Below are 17,824 nucleotides of genomic sequence, written 5' to 3'. Positions count from 1 at the left end.
CAGTATTCAACTGGTGACCATTCTCATAAGATTCAGCAACTGATAGGACATGTGAACATTTCTCCAATCGTGTTTGTTTGGAACTATTCCCACACCTAGACCCACCCAGGGAACTCAGTTCCATACCTGCAACCTCAAGTGCAATTGCCTCTCCAAAGCGTCTCCCCCTCAGTGGCTACCCTTCTTATTTCTTAGACCTCTGTGGGTTGCAAATACCCTGTTCTGGTCAGACAGGACTTCTGGTTTCGAACAACCCAGAACACCACCATTAGAGCCATACACCATTGCCAACCTAGGATGAGCTGTTAAAAGTTCTGAGCTAGGGCTCAATCACGAGGTCCACAATGAAACACCAAGGTTTTCTGCTGGTTCAAAGTTGTTTTCAAACCACCTTTTAGTTCTGCTTTGCTGCCTTAAACAACTAAAATAAGAGATGGGAAGCAGTCTGCTGCCAGGGCAGCAATTTGTATCAACAGAAGAAGCTTAGAAATCAGGAATTAAATATGCAGCAAGTCTTGCAGTGGATTTAAAACCACTGAAGCTTTATGTTATACTTCTGAATTTTTACTTCTTGAGTTAAAAAAAATCCCTGAAAACCTTATCGGCTCTCCCTCAAATATATTTTATCAACTCACACAATTCTTCAGCCTCTTACACTCCAATTCACTGAGCCATCTACATATATTTCTTAGAAGTCAGTTCGCTTATCTGTATCAGAGAGGTACAACTACTGAGACAGCTTGTTCCTGTGGGATAATGGAAATGTCTAGCAGATAAAAAACCAAAACATCATTAAGATAATTAACTGCAGAAGCTTCAGACAAGTTATAAATTATGACCTAGACATTATATAGTACAATGTTCATTAAAGCAAGTTCATTTTTAATGTTCATTAAAACATGTCTTCACAAGTCAATGCTAATCTTCAGCGAGTATCATTAACCAATCATATTGCATTAATATTGAAACTTGCTAGTATTTTGTAGAATGTGAAATTCATAATTCATTAGAAGCAGCAAAATAGAATCTTACTTATTTTTTTCCCCACAGTATTTATGAATAGTTGCTCTAGCATAATTATGGCACTGCATTCTGCTCTACTAGACATTACTATCGAGTCACAACACGTAGCATTTTATAGAAGTAAACAATTATAGATAAACAAACCTAAAATCCTTCAATTCACTGCTGTTGTATATGATGTTTGACCACCTCTACAAAGTATCAATTCAGCATTCAAAAAGGCAAGAAATCATATCATATCACTGGTGCTTTGCAGGGGGACTAGGGAAAGCTGCTCTGTAGAGGGAATAAGGAGAGCTGCTCCATTCTAAAACTAAAAATTAGCATGTAAGACATTCACTTAGCTGTATTACCAATGTTAATTCAAAAATGCTGTTTCAGAGAAACTTCAGTGCTTGCCAAATTCTTGACTACAAAGCCATTACATTAGCATTTGCTCTGTCATCAGATGCAGGAACCTCTAAAGCAAGGCAGCAGTCTGACACATTACTTTTTATCTTAACACAAAATAGTAATATCAGACTAAAAAAAAGCAACTTGTACAATAACATTCATCTTTATTTTCTGTTCTAACTAATACATTGACTATGTGAATGTTAACCTGACCATTAGAACAATGTTTAACAAATGGATATCTAGCAAGCAGAAACTTTCAGCAATGACTGCACTCAGTACTGCATCAGGACACAGATTGATTCAAAGGAAACTTGATTTTTATTGGCATTCTTCCGGATTTTCTCCTAATCCAGAAATCAAGTTCCTCCGACTTCTTACCTTATCATTTTTTTTCCCAGATTTCTTCTTCTTAGGATTATCCTTCCAAAGAGATTCTACGGCAATATATCCCTGAAGACTCCAGTCATACAGCTGTGTACCAGCAACCTTTGAAACAAAATAATTACAAAGCATGAACTTAATAATCTGAGGAAGATTGTTCATGTGGAAGAAATCTCAGAATCCAAGATCCTTAACATCTTCCCACTCAAGCTCAATGTGTACAGCATTAATTAACATCTTGGGAAAAAAATGACACATAAGGAATAAGAAAAGCCAAGCTGCTAAAAAGCTGTTTGAAGACTACATGAAATATATCTGTATAAAAGATTGTGATGATGCTGCATCGAAACAATTTTGGATTTTACAGTCTTAGCATTCTATTTTCAATAGATTTCACATATGCAAATTATTTCTTAATTTGACCAAACCTGCTTTAAAGACAAAATATCCCTACTTAGTCTGTCCCTATTTTGCAGTTTTACAGTTTTCACTGTTTTGACAGAACAATAGGAGTACTCCTTTGTTTCTTTTTATTTGCAATTTAGAAGAAAGACCTGATTTGCGGATAGATGGCTATAACAAATAAGCAGCTGTCAAAGTTCAAAACTGAAGACATAAGAAAGACAGTGTTTGCTATATCACACCAACAGATAATTTTATAACAGGAAAAATCCCTAAGTCTAATAAAAGAATATCTCCTGCCCCTTTGCATCATATGTAACCATAATATTCATAGCATTTGTAGATCCATAGCATCCTAACACCTAAGAGCATTAGGGTTTTACAGCTCCAGACTCAAGTCAGTCTGAAAGATTAATTTTCAGATTAATATCTGTTTTTTTACCCCCAAAAAATCGGAAGTAAAAATGGACAATTTGCCCAACTAGACAGACATTAAACTAAAAAAAACAAATAAACATGGTATCAAGAAATGAGAAGGTATCGCCTTATCTCCAAGAGGGGACAAAGCTAGAAAACTACAAGAACAGGGCAAGTGTAAGTGATTCTTCTCCTTACATTTCTTCCAGTCTCCAACAATTTGCTGCTCATAGATTTCCTTAGCCAGAGGCGATTTCTATATGTATAATCATGCCCAGTGAATTTCTCTCCTATGAACTCATCCTGCCTCCTAAGAAGCACCATGTAACTTTGTTAGATCCAAACCAACTTTTTTGGATCCAAAACATCATGTGCTGAGGAATTCTACCACTTGGCACATATCATGCAAAGAACCACTTCCCTTGTCTGAACAAAAATTAACTACACCAGTTGTGCACCATCACCATAACAGATGTACTTCTGGGCAAGCCACGTTACCACCTTTGTATACTGCAGCTCACACAACACATTTTCAAACCATACTGAGACCTCTAGCTTTGCATCATGATTTTTTAGTGCTGCGTTAGATTTTAGGTAGAGTGCAAATACAATCCCGCCCATTTACAAACTGCAAACAAGGACAACTAGTTTGCAGTAAAGACCATAGAGTGCTTTTCAGATAGCAGTTAAAACTCCACTCAGATCAGTAAGAAAGGATTTTAGATACATATCAGACCAGCTTACGTCCACAAATGCACAAGATTGTTGCATTCAAAGCCTAACGGCTTTATGCAGCATCAGTGTGACCTTTTACTGTTACACTAAAATCACACATTCACCAACCATCAGGCAACCGACATCAACATCTCAGCAACAAACCCCTCGTTCCTTAATCTGTATCATTTCATAGAGAAATTCAGATGATCTCAACAGTCAGCCATATCTGCACACACACACTTTACTAAAGATGCTATTTAATAATGAACATAGTTAGAATCAAAACAAACAAAAAAAAACAGAAACCCAAACCCAAATCAGCAACTACATTTCTGAGTCACAACTAAATCCAAGTTGTAGGATGTTTTAAATACCAAGAGCAAGCCTATTTGTAACCACCTTTGACAAATACAATTATCTTTTGATTTTAAAGTTTGTACGATGCACTGAGTTTTCCCTATATTTGAAGGTGATAAAGGTCATCAGAAAAAAAGGCACACCAACTGCTCTGGAAATGAACGTGTTAAACCTCCAAAATCCCTCAATGCAGGCTTTACAGTTATAAATATTTATTTTCTTGTTCAGTATTCAGGAGTGTTCGCTCTCAAGTACTTTAACTAACTACTTCTGAAAACCTATGGCTTAGCTGGAAGGATAGTGCGATCAGTGGTGCAAGCAGTGCAAAGCTACCAGGACTGGAAAGTAACTAGTACAAACAAACAAAAAACAAATGAAGGCCGGTGGGTTGTTTTGTTTTGTTTGTTTTTGATTTTTGTTTTGGTCTGCAATGTCATTGAGGGCATGGCTATCAACATAAAATGAGAAACAACAGGTATCCATAAGCCATCTCATGTTCCTGCTTAAAAACACTCTCAATCTTAACAGTACAATTTAAATATATTTTAATTATAGGACTGACATGATCAAGTCAAGTATGAGTTATCCTAAATGAGAAACTGTCCCTTCACATTGCTGGAGCAAAGTAGCTACATCATAAGGTAGGGAAACCCACAAAGTTTATTCTGCTCTGGTCAACCACTGCTCCAACACTGTACACGCCCTCCAAAAGGCTGGACCCACGCACAGGTTCACAGTTCACATGGGGTTGAGAAATACAGTTCTAGAGAGACTGTAAGCTGCAAGTTACAGGGTCAGCAGGAACATATCCATGACATTTTTGATAACCACCTGATGCATACTCTCACAAACACGACACTGGAGGTTGTGTATTGTATCTTATACCTTTTGTATGTCATACACCTCCCTTTCCCATGGAGCAGTTTAAGAGGAAATAGCCAGGTACTGCAATTGCCACTACAGTTCTTGTGAGTGACAGTACCAACCAGGAAAAGTAAAGGCACAGGAACAATCCAAACTGTTCATTCAACTGTTCGAAGTATTCATTTGAACACTAATACAAAGAGTTCCTTTCAAAAGAGGGACATGCTTTTCCGTACAGCCATCTGGAATTCTGAGTTTCTGGAAGATAATTTCTAGCTTGCTTGTGTTAAATTAGCACATGCTAAAATACCACCTCTGTTCAATGCAACACTGTAAGAAAGTTTGTATGCTAAAAAGTGAACAAACAAGTTCAAAAGTCAGATTAAGCGGTTCTCAGCACGGACTCTGAAATAGTTTGAAAATGACCTTAGGCCACGAATACCCATATTAGACACTGCTGTGGAGGCATCAGCAGTTCCTAAGGCCAAACGTACATGCAAACAAGCTTCCATCTTCTATTCAACACACGGTAGTAAGTATATAATATCGAATATTTGGTATGCTGTACATCAAGATTATCAAGCAGAATTACAGTCAGCAATTCCTTACCAAAACTGTATGCTGAGAAACTAAATTACGAATCTGCTGTCTTTTCCACATTTATATTGCTAACGAAGTTGCCAATAGTACAATTTTAAATGCCTTTCATTCTGCAGCGAACATGGACTACGTGACCCCAACTCTTTCTTTTCAATCCTTAGTTCCTGTAATTATGTCATGCTCTCGGTTGTGTCACTACAGCTGTTTATGCCTTACAGACTAAACTGGATGAGGGAAGAGATATACGTTCAAAAGAAATACAAATTAATTTATTTTGTTGTCAAAGAAACAAACTTCTGTATTAGGAGGTTTTTATTTTTCAAGAAGCAAGCATAAAACACATGCTGCTTTATGGAACTTCTAATAGCAAGGAAAAAATAATAATTCTAATGATAAAGAGACTGATTTAAGTAACTTCATAATGGGAAAGTTTTCCAGATGGAAGATAAACCACAGTTAACACAAAACATTTTGAAATTTATTATGATTAGCTGGAACACAATATAGTTCCAAAACACTAGTTAAAGTTCCACTACAACAAAATAAACATTAGTATTAAATTTAGTTCCCTTACCACAGAAACAGTCTGACCGTTTGTTCAAAGTTATACAAATGAAAGTAATGCTAGCAGTTATGAAATAAATCCCTTACAAATTTGTGATTTGCTAGAATGATTACGAAAGGATGGAAAAAATCAAAAATAAAAATAAAAAACACCTAGTCCGTGCATTTCTTTCATTTCCAGTTAGAGAAACAATGTCTGAAAACTACATATGGCCAACACTGAGCTCTGTTGCTATGACTTCAGTTAACAACTTAGACATTTTAGCCAAAGAAAAAAAGACTTCTTCCAGACAGATATATCACATGTTGTACCTCAACTGCAAGTGTACTGTGTTTACTTCCAATGGAAAATTATTAATAAAGGTGGGAAGGAAAAAAGTATGGCCAAATCCAAAAGTTTACCAAATGAAGGGAACAATCCCATTGCAAATGAAAATCAGTGAAGTAATCAAATGTAGAAGAAAAAAAAATATAAAAAGGAAATAAAAAAAACTTAAAATGTGTTCCAGAATACTTCCCATAGTGTTCTGCTAATTTGGCACATGAACTTTGTACTGCAGACCTCTTTCTTACACTTACAGGTCTTTTTTTCAAATGCTACTAAACATTTCAAAACAATTACTAGAGAAGAAAGTATTTCTGATTCCAGATTAAGGCATAAAAATAGTAGATAGTAAGATGTGGTATGCTTAAATGTTGCTTGTTTAAGAAAGAAAAGCATGTGTGAGGTTAGAGGAACCAAAACAGTATCTAAGATATCACTCTTTCCACAGAAGTTTCCAAACTCTTGCATCTATTGCCATGACCAAGTCAACAAAGCTAAATGCACTCCAATCAAGTTCCAGGCTCAGGGTCTCTCACTGGATTTTTTGTTATGGTTGAACTAAGAACCGTGAATTGATCAAAGTGCAATCATACACTTCAAAGTTATGGTAAAATAAACAAGGCATTGTGAAGCTGTTAGTAACAAATCTGTAGTTAAGACTGAATTAAGCTTCTCTAAAAACAATAACATCAGTTTGATCACCGTTTAATCATTTCCCACTTCACTGTTCAGAAGACAAATAGAATTTCAAATTTCCCAACAGAAATGTCTAAGCTTCTTAAATTTTAATGTTTTCTTTTTCCCCTGCCAGTTGTATAATTTTCACTCCCTGAGGATAAGCCACTCTGTATTTAGAGCATCTGAATTCTGGGAGCATCAGTAACAAATTCCTTCCAAGATGAGGGCATCACTGTGCTGTAAAAGTTCAAACACAGCATTTTTAACTCTCCCTAAACCTTTCAAACCTTTCAGGTTTCAAAGAAAACCAAATGTTCTTGAGAACATCATGTTTTCTTCCGACATCTCCGCATCATACACAAGCCATCTGTAAGCCAATTTATCAAAGCCCCAAATAAAAAGTATTTTTGATACACTAAAGTATGTGCACTTTGAGTGGTTAAAAGCTGGATTTGAAAAAGAGTATGGTGTAGAACTGAAGAATCTCAGTCAGCACAGTTAAGAGTGCATGGACAGCTAGTCACATGAAATGACATCAACAGGGACTTTAAGTAATTGTCTGGTCACTTCAGTTCTTTCTTTCACAGGAAAGATGCTGTAACCGGAAGATAGCACGACACGTACGTGCATGAAACAGCAAATGCAACAACAGGAAAGGCATCCAATAAGCAGCAGAATTCTCACCCTATTCCAGAATGTGCATATAACCATTCTTAAAACTATCCAATAAAACACAGAAAAACTAATTAATGATGCTTATCTCAAAATGTTGTTCCTATGATTTCTCTGTAGAATCTCCTTTTAATTTTCTTCTTTAAGCCCTTTTACTCCTTTTGCTCTCAAGACATTTCAGGCGTCCTTAGTATTGTAACTGAACATGCAAATTGTACATACTAAGCATTATTTAATTTATTATTACTTGAGGTTCAAGATTCAGAAAGGAGATTATGTACCTCATACTGAAGATTCTATGCAGATTTTAAAAAACAAACTTACTAAAAGAAATTGAATACCCAACTTTCACTCAGTCTAGACTACATGTTATTTTGTGAAAAAACTATTATCTTGTTAAGTGTCAAGCATGCAGACGGGACTTTTAAGAAAATGGATTACCAGTTAATTTGAAGTAACAATCAAAATAAAAGACACTTTTCCAAAAGAAAGGTATAGTCACTGACCTTTGCAACAGCAACCGCTTGCTGAGGATAATACATGGAAGCGCCAATACCCATGAAGCCTGCAGGATACACCAACTTCTTTATTTTTGAGCCTGTTTCACAACAAAAAATATGTTGGTAGAATATATGTTAACTGAGACAACTGAGTGGCCCTACTCAACTTTTACTTATAAGCAGCGCGATTTATTTTTTTTAATATAGAGCTTAGCATATTTTTTTTAGATACAGTTTAGCTGGTTTCATAATAAACACTATTATGCTGATAAAAGTAACCTTTTTACAAAATCATCAACATCTTTCTATAGTGACAATTTACTTTACAACTATATTTTCTATAATAATACATAATTTATTTTGGCACTAAATAATGAAGTAAAAGTCACAGTTCAGAAATGTTTAAGAGAATTATACCAACCGATACTCTTTTCTAAACCAAAATGAAAAACTGAGGCAAAGAAAGGTTAGGTCAGCACTCTTTCAATACATTAAACAGAACAAGAAAAGTTCTGCTACAAAGTTTGTAAATTACTTTGACTCACAAGTATTGATACTTCCACGACTAGTACTTAAAATTATGCTGTATTCCCGCTACTCAATCCCCAGGTAAATTTTGAATATTTTAATCAGTTTGAACTCGCTATTCAATTATATACAAGTCTAAAATGATCTAACTGCCTAAAAAATTCATCCTTTATTACACTTGGCCACGGGTTACATATCCTGGCTGGCCAGTGAAACTGTATTACAGAATCAGTTACAGGGCACCCTGCGGTTCATCAAGGCAAAAAAGAGATATAGATGGGAGCCGGTATAGGAGCAAAGCAAGCAGTAAAGCAGAAAAAAGGGAAATGGGGTCACAGAGCAGACATACAGGGGTCAGGATGCAGTATTTCTGTTCCTCAAAGAACAGCCTGTTCTATATGCAAAGCCATATAAGCTAATAGGGAGAGAATGGACTTTGAAGCAGAAATGTATATCCAAAGTGTTTCTACAACACATGCTCATGATAAGATGAGGAACTGAATGGTAAAGAAGAGAGACTTTCAGAAAGTGGTGTTTCTGTCTCATGAAGAGGAAACTTGGTACCAGTTAGCTATAAGAAAGCACAGAAAAGGCAAGTTTAATTGTGTCTTTACAGCCAGAAAAATTATGCTTTTGTTGTAATACCTGAGAACAAGAAAATCTTCCTTAGTGATAGTGCTTCAGAATGTGCCTACAGTATTACTTTAGGAATAAATGTAATAGTTGAAGATGGTGTTTTCCATCAGCCTGCTACCTGCTGGAGACGTCCATTAGAAGGAAGTTCAGGAATACTCCCGTATCTGTCCAGTGCTACTCACCAAGATTAGAGCTAACTACATTCAACAGCATTTTAAATGAAGCATTTTAAACCAAGCACAATGACTCTACTCCAAATACAGTACTTTCTCCCTAGCAGGCAGCAGTATCTTCAAGTGTTGTGGTTAGACCTGGAAGATTTGATCTGCATCTTCCAAGAGGACAATTTTTAGAGTGAGAGCAAGTAAGGGTGAAGGGCAGGAAGGGGGAGAAAAAAAGAAAAAAAAAAGTTTGGTTCTAACTTTCTGTAGCATCAAAAATAAGAGGCATTTTCTTTTACAGCTTGAATAACTTCTTGAGATAACAGTATTTTTGAACTATAGCCAGACAAAAATTAACAGATTAGGGCTTCAGTCCTAAAAGATTCACAGCTCAGATACTTGTTCAATAAAGGTTTTTTTTTGTTGTTAAATTTAGGACTCTCTAATCTTTCAGATTCAGCCCTAAGATGGCTATTTTTTCCCCATAGTTTTGCTGCGGTCATAAAGCTGGAAACTGATTTCAGTCATAACCACATAACTCAAGAAATAGGAGTCTGAAGAGAAAGAATTTCAAGTGTTAGAAGTTAGAGACATTAAGAGACCTTGATCTTCATTCAAAATCATATGCTAGGAAAAACGTGCTTTATTTGAATATTTTCAGGATTGCATATAGGAATGCATATATTCACAAAATGTTTTCCATTTCTGAATACCACGCACACACTTTCTTCAACACATATGGAGCCCACTAAGATGTATTTTTAACCAAAGCATGTCTTCCCTAGTATTTAAGTTCTGCAACTCCACAGTTCCTTTATCTACAAGCACTCTTCTTGTTACTTCATTTCACTGTATTAAGAATATATCACTACAAATACAAAATATTCTTCATAATTAACATTTCTTAAAATAACTTTTATTTCTGTGAAAGATAAACATATTAGTTTCTTCAGCCAGTGTTATGAAATTAGCTGTATCACATTTCTATGTCACAAAACGTGGATACGTCTATAGCACACCCATGGTTCACAAGTATTTTGCTAGATATCACCATATGCAGGAACTCTCTGCCTGGATACACAACACTTTGAAGGAACTTGAACATACAACTAATTGTACATGCATCGTCATTCAGAAACCTCTGTGTTTCACCGTAATTTATTCCTCTGTAGTTTTCTATAGTACATATGTGATCAACAACTTCATATATTAAAAAGATTTTTAGGCTAAAAAAAAAAATCCTTTCCCACTTTTGTTATAATAAGCTAGAACTGAGAAAGATCAAAGACTAGATTCCAGTAACAAATACAGTATTCATAAACAATAATTAATGGTTATTACACACCTTTTACATTATACCTTCTGTATAATTGGAGGAACACTGTGGAAACATGCTTGTACAGCTAAGTCAGATCTCACGTGTCACATTTAAGAGCTAGTAACAACAGCAACAAAAAAAACCCACAAGTGATTTATCCCAAATTAAACCATAAGCAGTTCAAAAGGTTCCCACTTACCTCTAGCAAGAAACAATCCAAGAATTCCAGCAAAACCTATCACACCGAGCCTTGGATAAAATCCATCAGGGGGATTTTGCAGAAATTCACAACCCTCTGAAAAGAAGTCAGAACACAGTGCATTAATGTAATGTGAAAGTGTTTTTATGATAAGAAATCATCAATACATGCTGGCGACTGTTACTAAACATAAAAGAGTTATCAAAACACATTTAACTATCATGCACACTTTAGATCTGCTGGCAGAAAATTCAAAGCCTTTGAGATCTTCTCTAGTGACACATGAATGAAACTGAACATCGTATTGTATTTACCAGTTTTCACAGAAGATTTTGCCTTTGCTCCTGGGCCATTTGTTTTGCTTTGCTCTTTTGAATCTCGATTTTATCTTTTTCAAATTAGTGATAAAAACCCTTGCAAAACGGATTCTTGCATTTATGTGTTAACAAGAATTAGTTTCAGTGAAACACTGTACAAAAAACAAACCACAGAACAAAGGAAAGACACAGCAAAAACAAAGCTCACTTCAAGATGGGAATCTGATGGGGGAACGGTAAACTATGGAAAACCTTCCATTAAGGGAGTTCGAAAGACTGAAAGTATTAAATTCAGGGATATAGAGGTGCAGTATCTGAAGTAAGGTCTAAATAGCATCCATGTTCAGTCCTGGTGAACTTAACTATGAAAGGATGCTCCCAAAACAGAAATCAACAAAAATTATTTTGAATTAATTCAAAATTCTTAGGAGATCCAAAGAAGTAAACCAACACGAAGTACAATTTAGTTACTAGGCTGAGTCACACAAACACTAATAAATTATGCTTGGTTTTGGCTGGGAATAATTTGTCAGAACCTTTTTCCTTCTTTTTCTTGTCTGTCATTTTAAATGGAATTGGCTGCGATAGACACAGGCCTCACATTTTAATTGTTTAGAAGAGAAATGATCTAGAAAGGAAATTTAATTTGATAATACAGTGCGCAGAAGAATAGTCTCAAATGGAACAAGAAAACATACAGAATGATGCATAACGAAATTCCCTTTTAATAGAAGATAGAGTACAGTCCTGCATTTTAAACAACTAGTTAAGAAAACTAAACTGATTTACCTCTACCACGCTCAACAGCTTTTTCTAACTGGGGCTTAGCTTTGGCATAAAGATCCTAAAAAAAAAAAGAAAAGAAAACAAGGGTAAATGGATACCAATTAAGTAAATTAACTGCAGATTTTCACTGACCTGACCAAAAAAAAAGAGGAATAAAAAAAATTTGGGGTCCCTAAGATAGCCTCCAGGTTAAGCTAACCATAATGCATTTGTAGGTTTGGGCCTGTAAAACCTAGCTGCAGTTATTTCTGTCAAAAGAAGAAATAAAACTGTGCATTGTTTTATACTAATACACAAAAACAATGAAGAAACTGAGGAAAAACAGAACAACTTCGCAGTTCCAATTTTACCCATCTCAACAAAGCTAACTCTGTTTATTCCCACTTCCCCCATAGACTTACAGGACTACTTTTGCTCAACATTACATTTTCTGTAACATGCATGTTTTTCTCAAAGTAGTGTTTGGACAGAGATCAAGTATAATTCCTCAAAACACGGAAGCCTGCTTCAATATTTTGAGTTCCTGAACAAGTAACTGAATTTTGGGATTTCCTCAGATTTCTCAGTTTATTTAAGTATTGCAAAAAATACTTGAGTTAATGCAAAGGAGGCAAGTACGACACTGCAACAAACTCATTCCTAGCTCTTCACAGGGGGTACATGACTCATTTGGCAAGGTGCTACACTACCCTTTCCAAGGAACTGTATCTAACAAAAACGTATTTCTGAAGTGACTTGGAAAAAGACTATCCAAAATAAATCAGATGGCACTGCATCAACCCCACAAGATTTTTCTTGGGCTGAAATATGCAGGATATAACAGATATGCAGATATAACATACACATGCAGAATTCACCTCGCTTTTTATAAAGTCAGAAAAAAAAATATAAAAGCAATCTTGCTAATTGTTATTTTGATAATAATCCTTTAGAGGTTAGACAGTGTAAGACTGTCCATTGATTAGGGAACAAATTCATCAACGTGTATGCCCAAAACTAAAGAGAATGGTCTTGCAATATCACTTGAGCTGCATCTGTGAAGAAATAAAAGCAGTTGTCTGAGATACTGCACATGGATATCATCTTTAGAAGAACTTTCATCTCCTCATTGCCAATAGTGACCTAACAAAAATGTGATGGAAAAAAAAAAGAAGCATTAGCATGTGACACACAACAGAACCTTAAACAGGTGTTGGTCTTATTAAAAGCCAATCGGGAAAAAAAAAAGTCAACTCAGAGACAACTAAAACGTGATTTTTTTTTAGCATAGGTAGGGGGAGGGTAAAAACCAAAATGATCTCTGACTACAGTTAAGCAAGCATGACCACCCCAAGCCTATACAGGTTGCATGTTCTCTTCATAAAATGAGTCAGTAAACCACTGCCAGGAAATGGTTTGTTGTGTGTAAGCAGAAGAGAACATCTTATGAGACAAAAATAAATAAGGCAAATAGGAGGACAACAGGCCAGCGAGACATACGCAGTGCTCAGGGCTTACCTGCAATCAGTCCAATGGGGAAACTAAACTTGTCTCAAATCTCCTTCCCAGTTACAGTTACCACAGGCAACCAAACAGAACCCATGCATTTAGGCAGTCAGAGCTCTAACTAAACTGTGGAAAATTCCCCTTCCCCTTCAAAACTGAAGTCAGTGCTTCTGCTGATTATGGCACTTTAGAAACATGTAACCAGACTGAATAACCCTCAATATTTCCGCAAAAAAGTTTCGAAACTGTTAGTACCAAAACACAGAACTCCTAAGCAAAGGACACCCTGATCTGAACATCTTGAAGGTCTGTACAGAACAGGAAGAACAATTTGCAGCTTAAGAGGATTCAGGACAGCCACTGTGCAAAGTGGAGCATCACCTAAGCTGTCAAGAGGCAACCAGATGACAAGGATGCCCTTGCTTCAGAAGTAAGCTCCAACATTCACCGGGTCAGGAGAGAGCAAGAAAGCCATGATACTACTCACTGCTCTAACTCTAGACCTTGATTACAAAGATCCTGGTTATCCTCTGTGCTCCAAAGACTACTTTTGTATTTAATGGCTGTTTATTATCAACATGATACCTAATAAAAATATAGAAGAAGTTTTCGGGTTAAGACCCAGAGGTCAGGTTTGCCACTGAATAGCAGCTAGAGAGTTTTCCCTCTTCTGGAGGGTCATGTTCCTTCTCTCAACATTCCAGTTCAGCAAATACTGATTGATTTATTTTTTTTTTCTCCAAAATTGTGATGTATCACAGCTGAAGTGAGGACAACTCAGTATCAATGCCCTCAAAACACGCTGCTTGAAATTTTACGGTACTCTCTGTGGGCATGCAAAATGCAAGTTTAACCACTCTCCTGTCTTCCTGTACAGTCACAGGACTGTACCAAATCCAGGTTTCCCACATCTTGTGATACTATCAACTTTCAGGATATAGGAGTGGAATGCTACCACTGCCTCTTTTAGATATTTTTTTCCCCTGATTGAAGTTACTGCTGGTTGTGGTTTGTTTTTGTTTGTGTTTTTTTAAGAAATAAATTCTAGACAGAATGCGTTCAGCACAACAAGAAAAGCTAAGGTATAGGGGTGAAGGACATACAATGTCAGAACACTTGGATTTAGATGCGAGTAACATACCGAAGAGCACAACCCTAACAAATTGGCAACTATGAAATTTGCACACAGAAGTGGAATTGTATGCAGCTAGTGAACTATACAAAACAAAACGTTCAGGTGCTGGTTTTGAAGCTGATACTCTGATTTCATATCAGCCCAAATCCCAGTAGTATCAATTATGGGCCTGGACACAAGTTCTTAAATACCTGCTTTTACTAGCCAGTCTTAAGGCCTGCTACACAAGGGTTACTTTGACTCTGCATGATTAATGTTTGTGCGCTTAACATTTTAGGTACTTGAATGTTTTTTGTCAAAAAGTTTCTAATATCTAGTTACCATTGAAGGCACTTCAAAAAGCTTTGTAACGCTCCCTGCACAGGAAATTTACTTTAAAGCTAACGTTACCTTAAAAAACATCTTACAAACATCATCAGAAAGCTAACCTGATACTCCAAAACAATAAGCTTTTCCTGTTGTGAAAAACGAAAATAAAGCCATGGGGAAGATTTGTTTGCGGAGACATCAGCTCTTTCAGGAACAGCAGCTGATTCTTAGTTTATGAAGTTAATTATCAACCTCTCAAGTAACTTTGTTCCCTGATAACTACTTCCCTGTAACTACCTTACAAAAGCTAACCACTTAAAAAATGTTACAGAAAGCAATTCTAAGCTTTAGTTAGTTATTTTTTTTTGGAGGGACAGAAAATGTGAGAAAGCAGAGGTTTAATTCAGCAAATTAACAGAAAGAAATAATAGTTTACATGTGAAAAGGGGGTAAATATGAGCTGAATTGTGGAAAGTTTTAAGTCATGCAGCATTTTGGAAAACCGTTTGTATAGCTATTAATTTTTTCTAAAATTTTTTTGCTGCTGTCTATTAATTATCCACCTAAAACCAAAACCCAGCTCGACCCTTACCACCAAACCACTACCAGATGCAACACAAAACCATTATACCTGACACCAGGCTGTGTATGGCTCCATAGCATGCCGTAAATGTGAAACCCCCTCTTCCAATTGGGTTTGTGGACTCTCCACATATTTAGTCTCACGAGCTGGAGAGGAGTAGAGTGACAGCTGTGAATATTAGCAAACAAGAGGTTAAAAACAGAGGTGTAATTGTGTAAGTAAGTCTTCAGGGTATGAACAGCCTAACCAGAGAACACCTAACATGGTGCTTACTGTATAAAGAATGCATAATATAAATTCAGGTACAGCAGTGAGACAACCATTATGAGCAAAGTTTAATTATACATCATGATGAAGATGACTTTAATTGCTACACAATTCATCCATAGCTGCTATATGATCCAAGTCACAGGTTATAAATTAATATTAAACCAGTTTAATAAGAAGACAAAACATAATTGTGCAAAATGTTTCTGGTCTTAATCAGCACTTCTGGTTCCCAGTTAACATACTGCATGTACTAGAACTCCGAAATCACAATCGATCGTCTTCTATATTTGTACAAGCCATCATTAAAGAGGCTAAGTAGTTTCTAACAAAGGTAACATCCAATATAAATTTGGCTGTTACCGAGCGGGAAAATGGTACTGCATCCCAATGTTGCAGTCATTAACCACACTAGCAACAGCCACCACTAACAGCACCATATGGCTGAGCAAATAGGAACTGTAACACCCACCTGAAGAGCAATGGGCATCTTTATGTAGTAAATACAAAACCACAGTGTTCAGGGTTTAGCATCACAATGTATTTACTACCTGAACACATTTAAGATTACTATATTCCATTTAAAAAAAGACCTAAGTCCGTAATGTGGAACAGCAAAGTTCAGAGCAAAATGAAAACTGTTCCTAGCAGTTTATATCCTGCACTGATGCTTAGAATGAAAAGTTTCTATTTTATACCACATTTACTTTGGGAGTTTATTTTAAACTAATGTTTTTGGGAGTTTATTCTCAATTAATGCTGACACATATTACTGCTTCAAAGCACAGCTAGACCTCTTTTCAAGATAAGTTGGAAAACAATGGTGTCTCTACCATAACAAAAGATGCTGCTAACCGTAACAAGATACATAACGACACAGAATTTGTCAAAGAATATGACAATCTGTGCAGCTGGATTTCCCACAATATTTTAAAAGACAAGCACTTGAAGTCTCATTTCCCTAGGAAGTCTGTCACCTCTGGCAATCGTTCTCACAACCAGTTTAACTTTGATCCTGTTAGACACCCTAATAGACATGTCTGACACTAGAACAGAAGGCTGAGAGATAATGGAATTCCCATACATTTTATCAAACTGGACAGCTGGCAGGTCCCAATTAACATACACTGAACGCTAAGAACGGCCACCAGAAATCCACTGCTGCACATTCTGCTCTGCTGAAGCTGATCAGGAAGCCGATCATTCAGCACACACACAACTTCACCCTGCTGCCTCATCACTGACTCATGCCACTGGCGGCACAGGGCACGGAGAAGCCCAAGCTAAGGCTCCTTCACTGAGGTGAAGCCAGGAGGTTGCTCCGACTATTGATCCTCTCAAATTGCATGTGTGAACTGCTGATGTAGGCACAGTCAAAAGACCTACATATACACTAAAATCAGTTTCATTTAGTTTCACTGCTTGTCTAACACTTAAGCTGAAGTACTTAGAATTTTAAGATAAACTCTCATGTATATAAAGCCATATTTAGTTACGAATTACAAAAAAAAGTCTTTTAATGCTGGAGATTGTTAAAAGCTTATGCAACAATGTTGGTGAGTCACTACACTACAGTTAACAGGGTGTCTTAGAGCTCTGGTTGTGATGTAACCAAAACATCTGTAACACTTCAGAGAAGAAATATCAATACCATTGCTTATCGTATTTGTTGTTAGTTAGGTCTGAATCCTGAAAAGCAAGGAAAAGTTATATAATTCTGGGCAGATACAGCATAGCCTGTAGGCTACAACACAGGATTCAAAGCATTAGGGCAAGAAATTTTGCCTGAAAAAAAATAGAATTATTGTATTTTTAGGAAAAAAACTTTTGACTTTGCTGTTTTATTGGAAAAAATGAATGGCATTTTATTAGAACCTGCCAATAGTATTTGTAATTTAAAATATACGGTGTTACTTGGACAAAAAGCAGATAGTCCCGTGGATTTTAAACATGATCACCGGTAAATCCAGAAATGTGGAAAGGAAATTTCTGAATGAAGAACAGAAGGCTTCAATGCAGGAAAAAGCTTGCAGACAAACAAGTCTACACTACTAAGCAGAGGGCATCAGATGCTGCCCTCAGGTTTAAAAAAAAAAAAAAAGCACAGCCATATCAGCATCTCTAATACAGAAAAACTGAGAAGCAAGTTTAAAGGTAAGAATCTAAAGAGCAAAGAGAAGCACCTAACTGGTTTCATGCATCAA

At 36.3% G+C, this 17,824-nt stretch overlaps 1 protein-coding gene across 5 annotated transcripts in view; it reads right to left on the bottom strand.

The window, feature by feature from the left end:
• The window catches only part of APOO (apolipoprotein O), a 31,813-nt gene that overhangs the window by 10,157 nt on the left and 3,832 nt on the right, over positions 1-17,824 (bottom strand). For 3 of the 5 annotated variants that reach the window (XM_040531796.1, XM_040531780.1, XM_040531788.1), the window contains exons 3-7: positions 15,402-15,521; positions 11,845-11,899; positions 10,739-10,834; positions 7,903-7,994; positions 1,798-1,905 (exon numbers count right to left, since the gene is read on the bottom strand). In XM_040531796.1, the coding sequence (XP_040387730.1) occupies positions 1,798-1,905; positions 7,903-7,994; positions 10,739-10,834; positions 11,845-11,899; positions 15,402-15,521 (471 nt within the window). The remainder of the gene's footprint in view (positions 1-1,797; positions 1,906-7,902; positions 7,995-10,738; positions 10,835-11,844; positions 11,900-15,401; positions 15,522-17,824) is intronic. The other 2 variants (XM_040531815.1, XM_040531806.1) reach the window with 1 other exon arrangement.

The sequence above is a fragment of the Cygnus olor genome, chromosome 1 (genome assembly GCF_009769625.2).
Source record: "Cygnus olor isolate bCygOlo1 chromosome 1, bCygOlo1.pri.v2, whole genome shotgun sequence".
Taxonomy (NCBI): Eukaryota; Metazoa; Chordata; class Aves; order Anseriformes; family Anatidae; genus Cygnus; species Cygnus olor.
The sequence above is the reverse complement of the archived record's forward strand: the minus strand, read 5'-3'. Positions and strand labels throughout refer to the sequence as shown.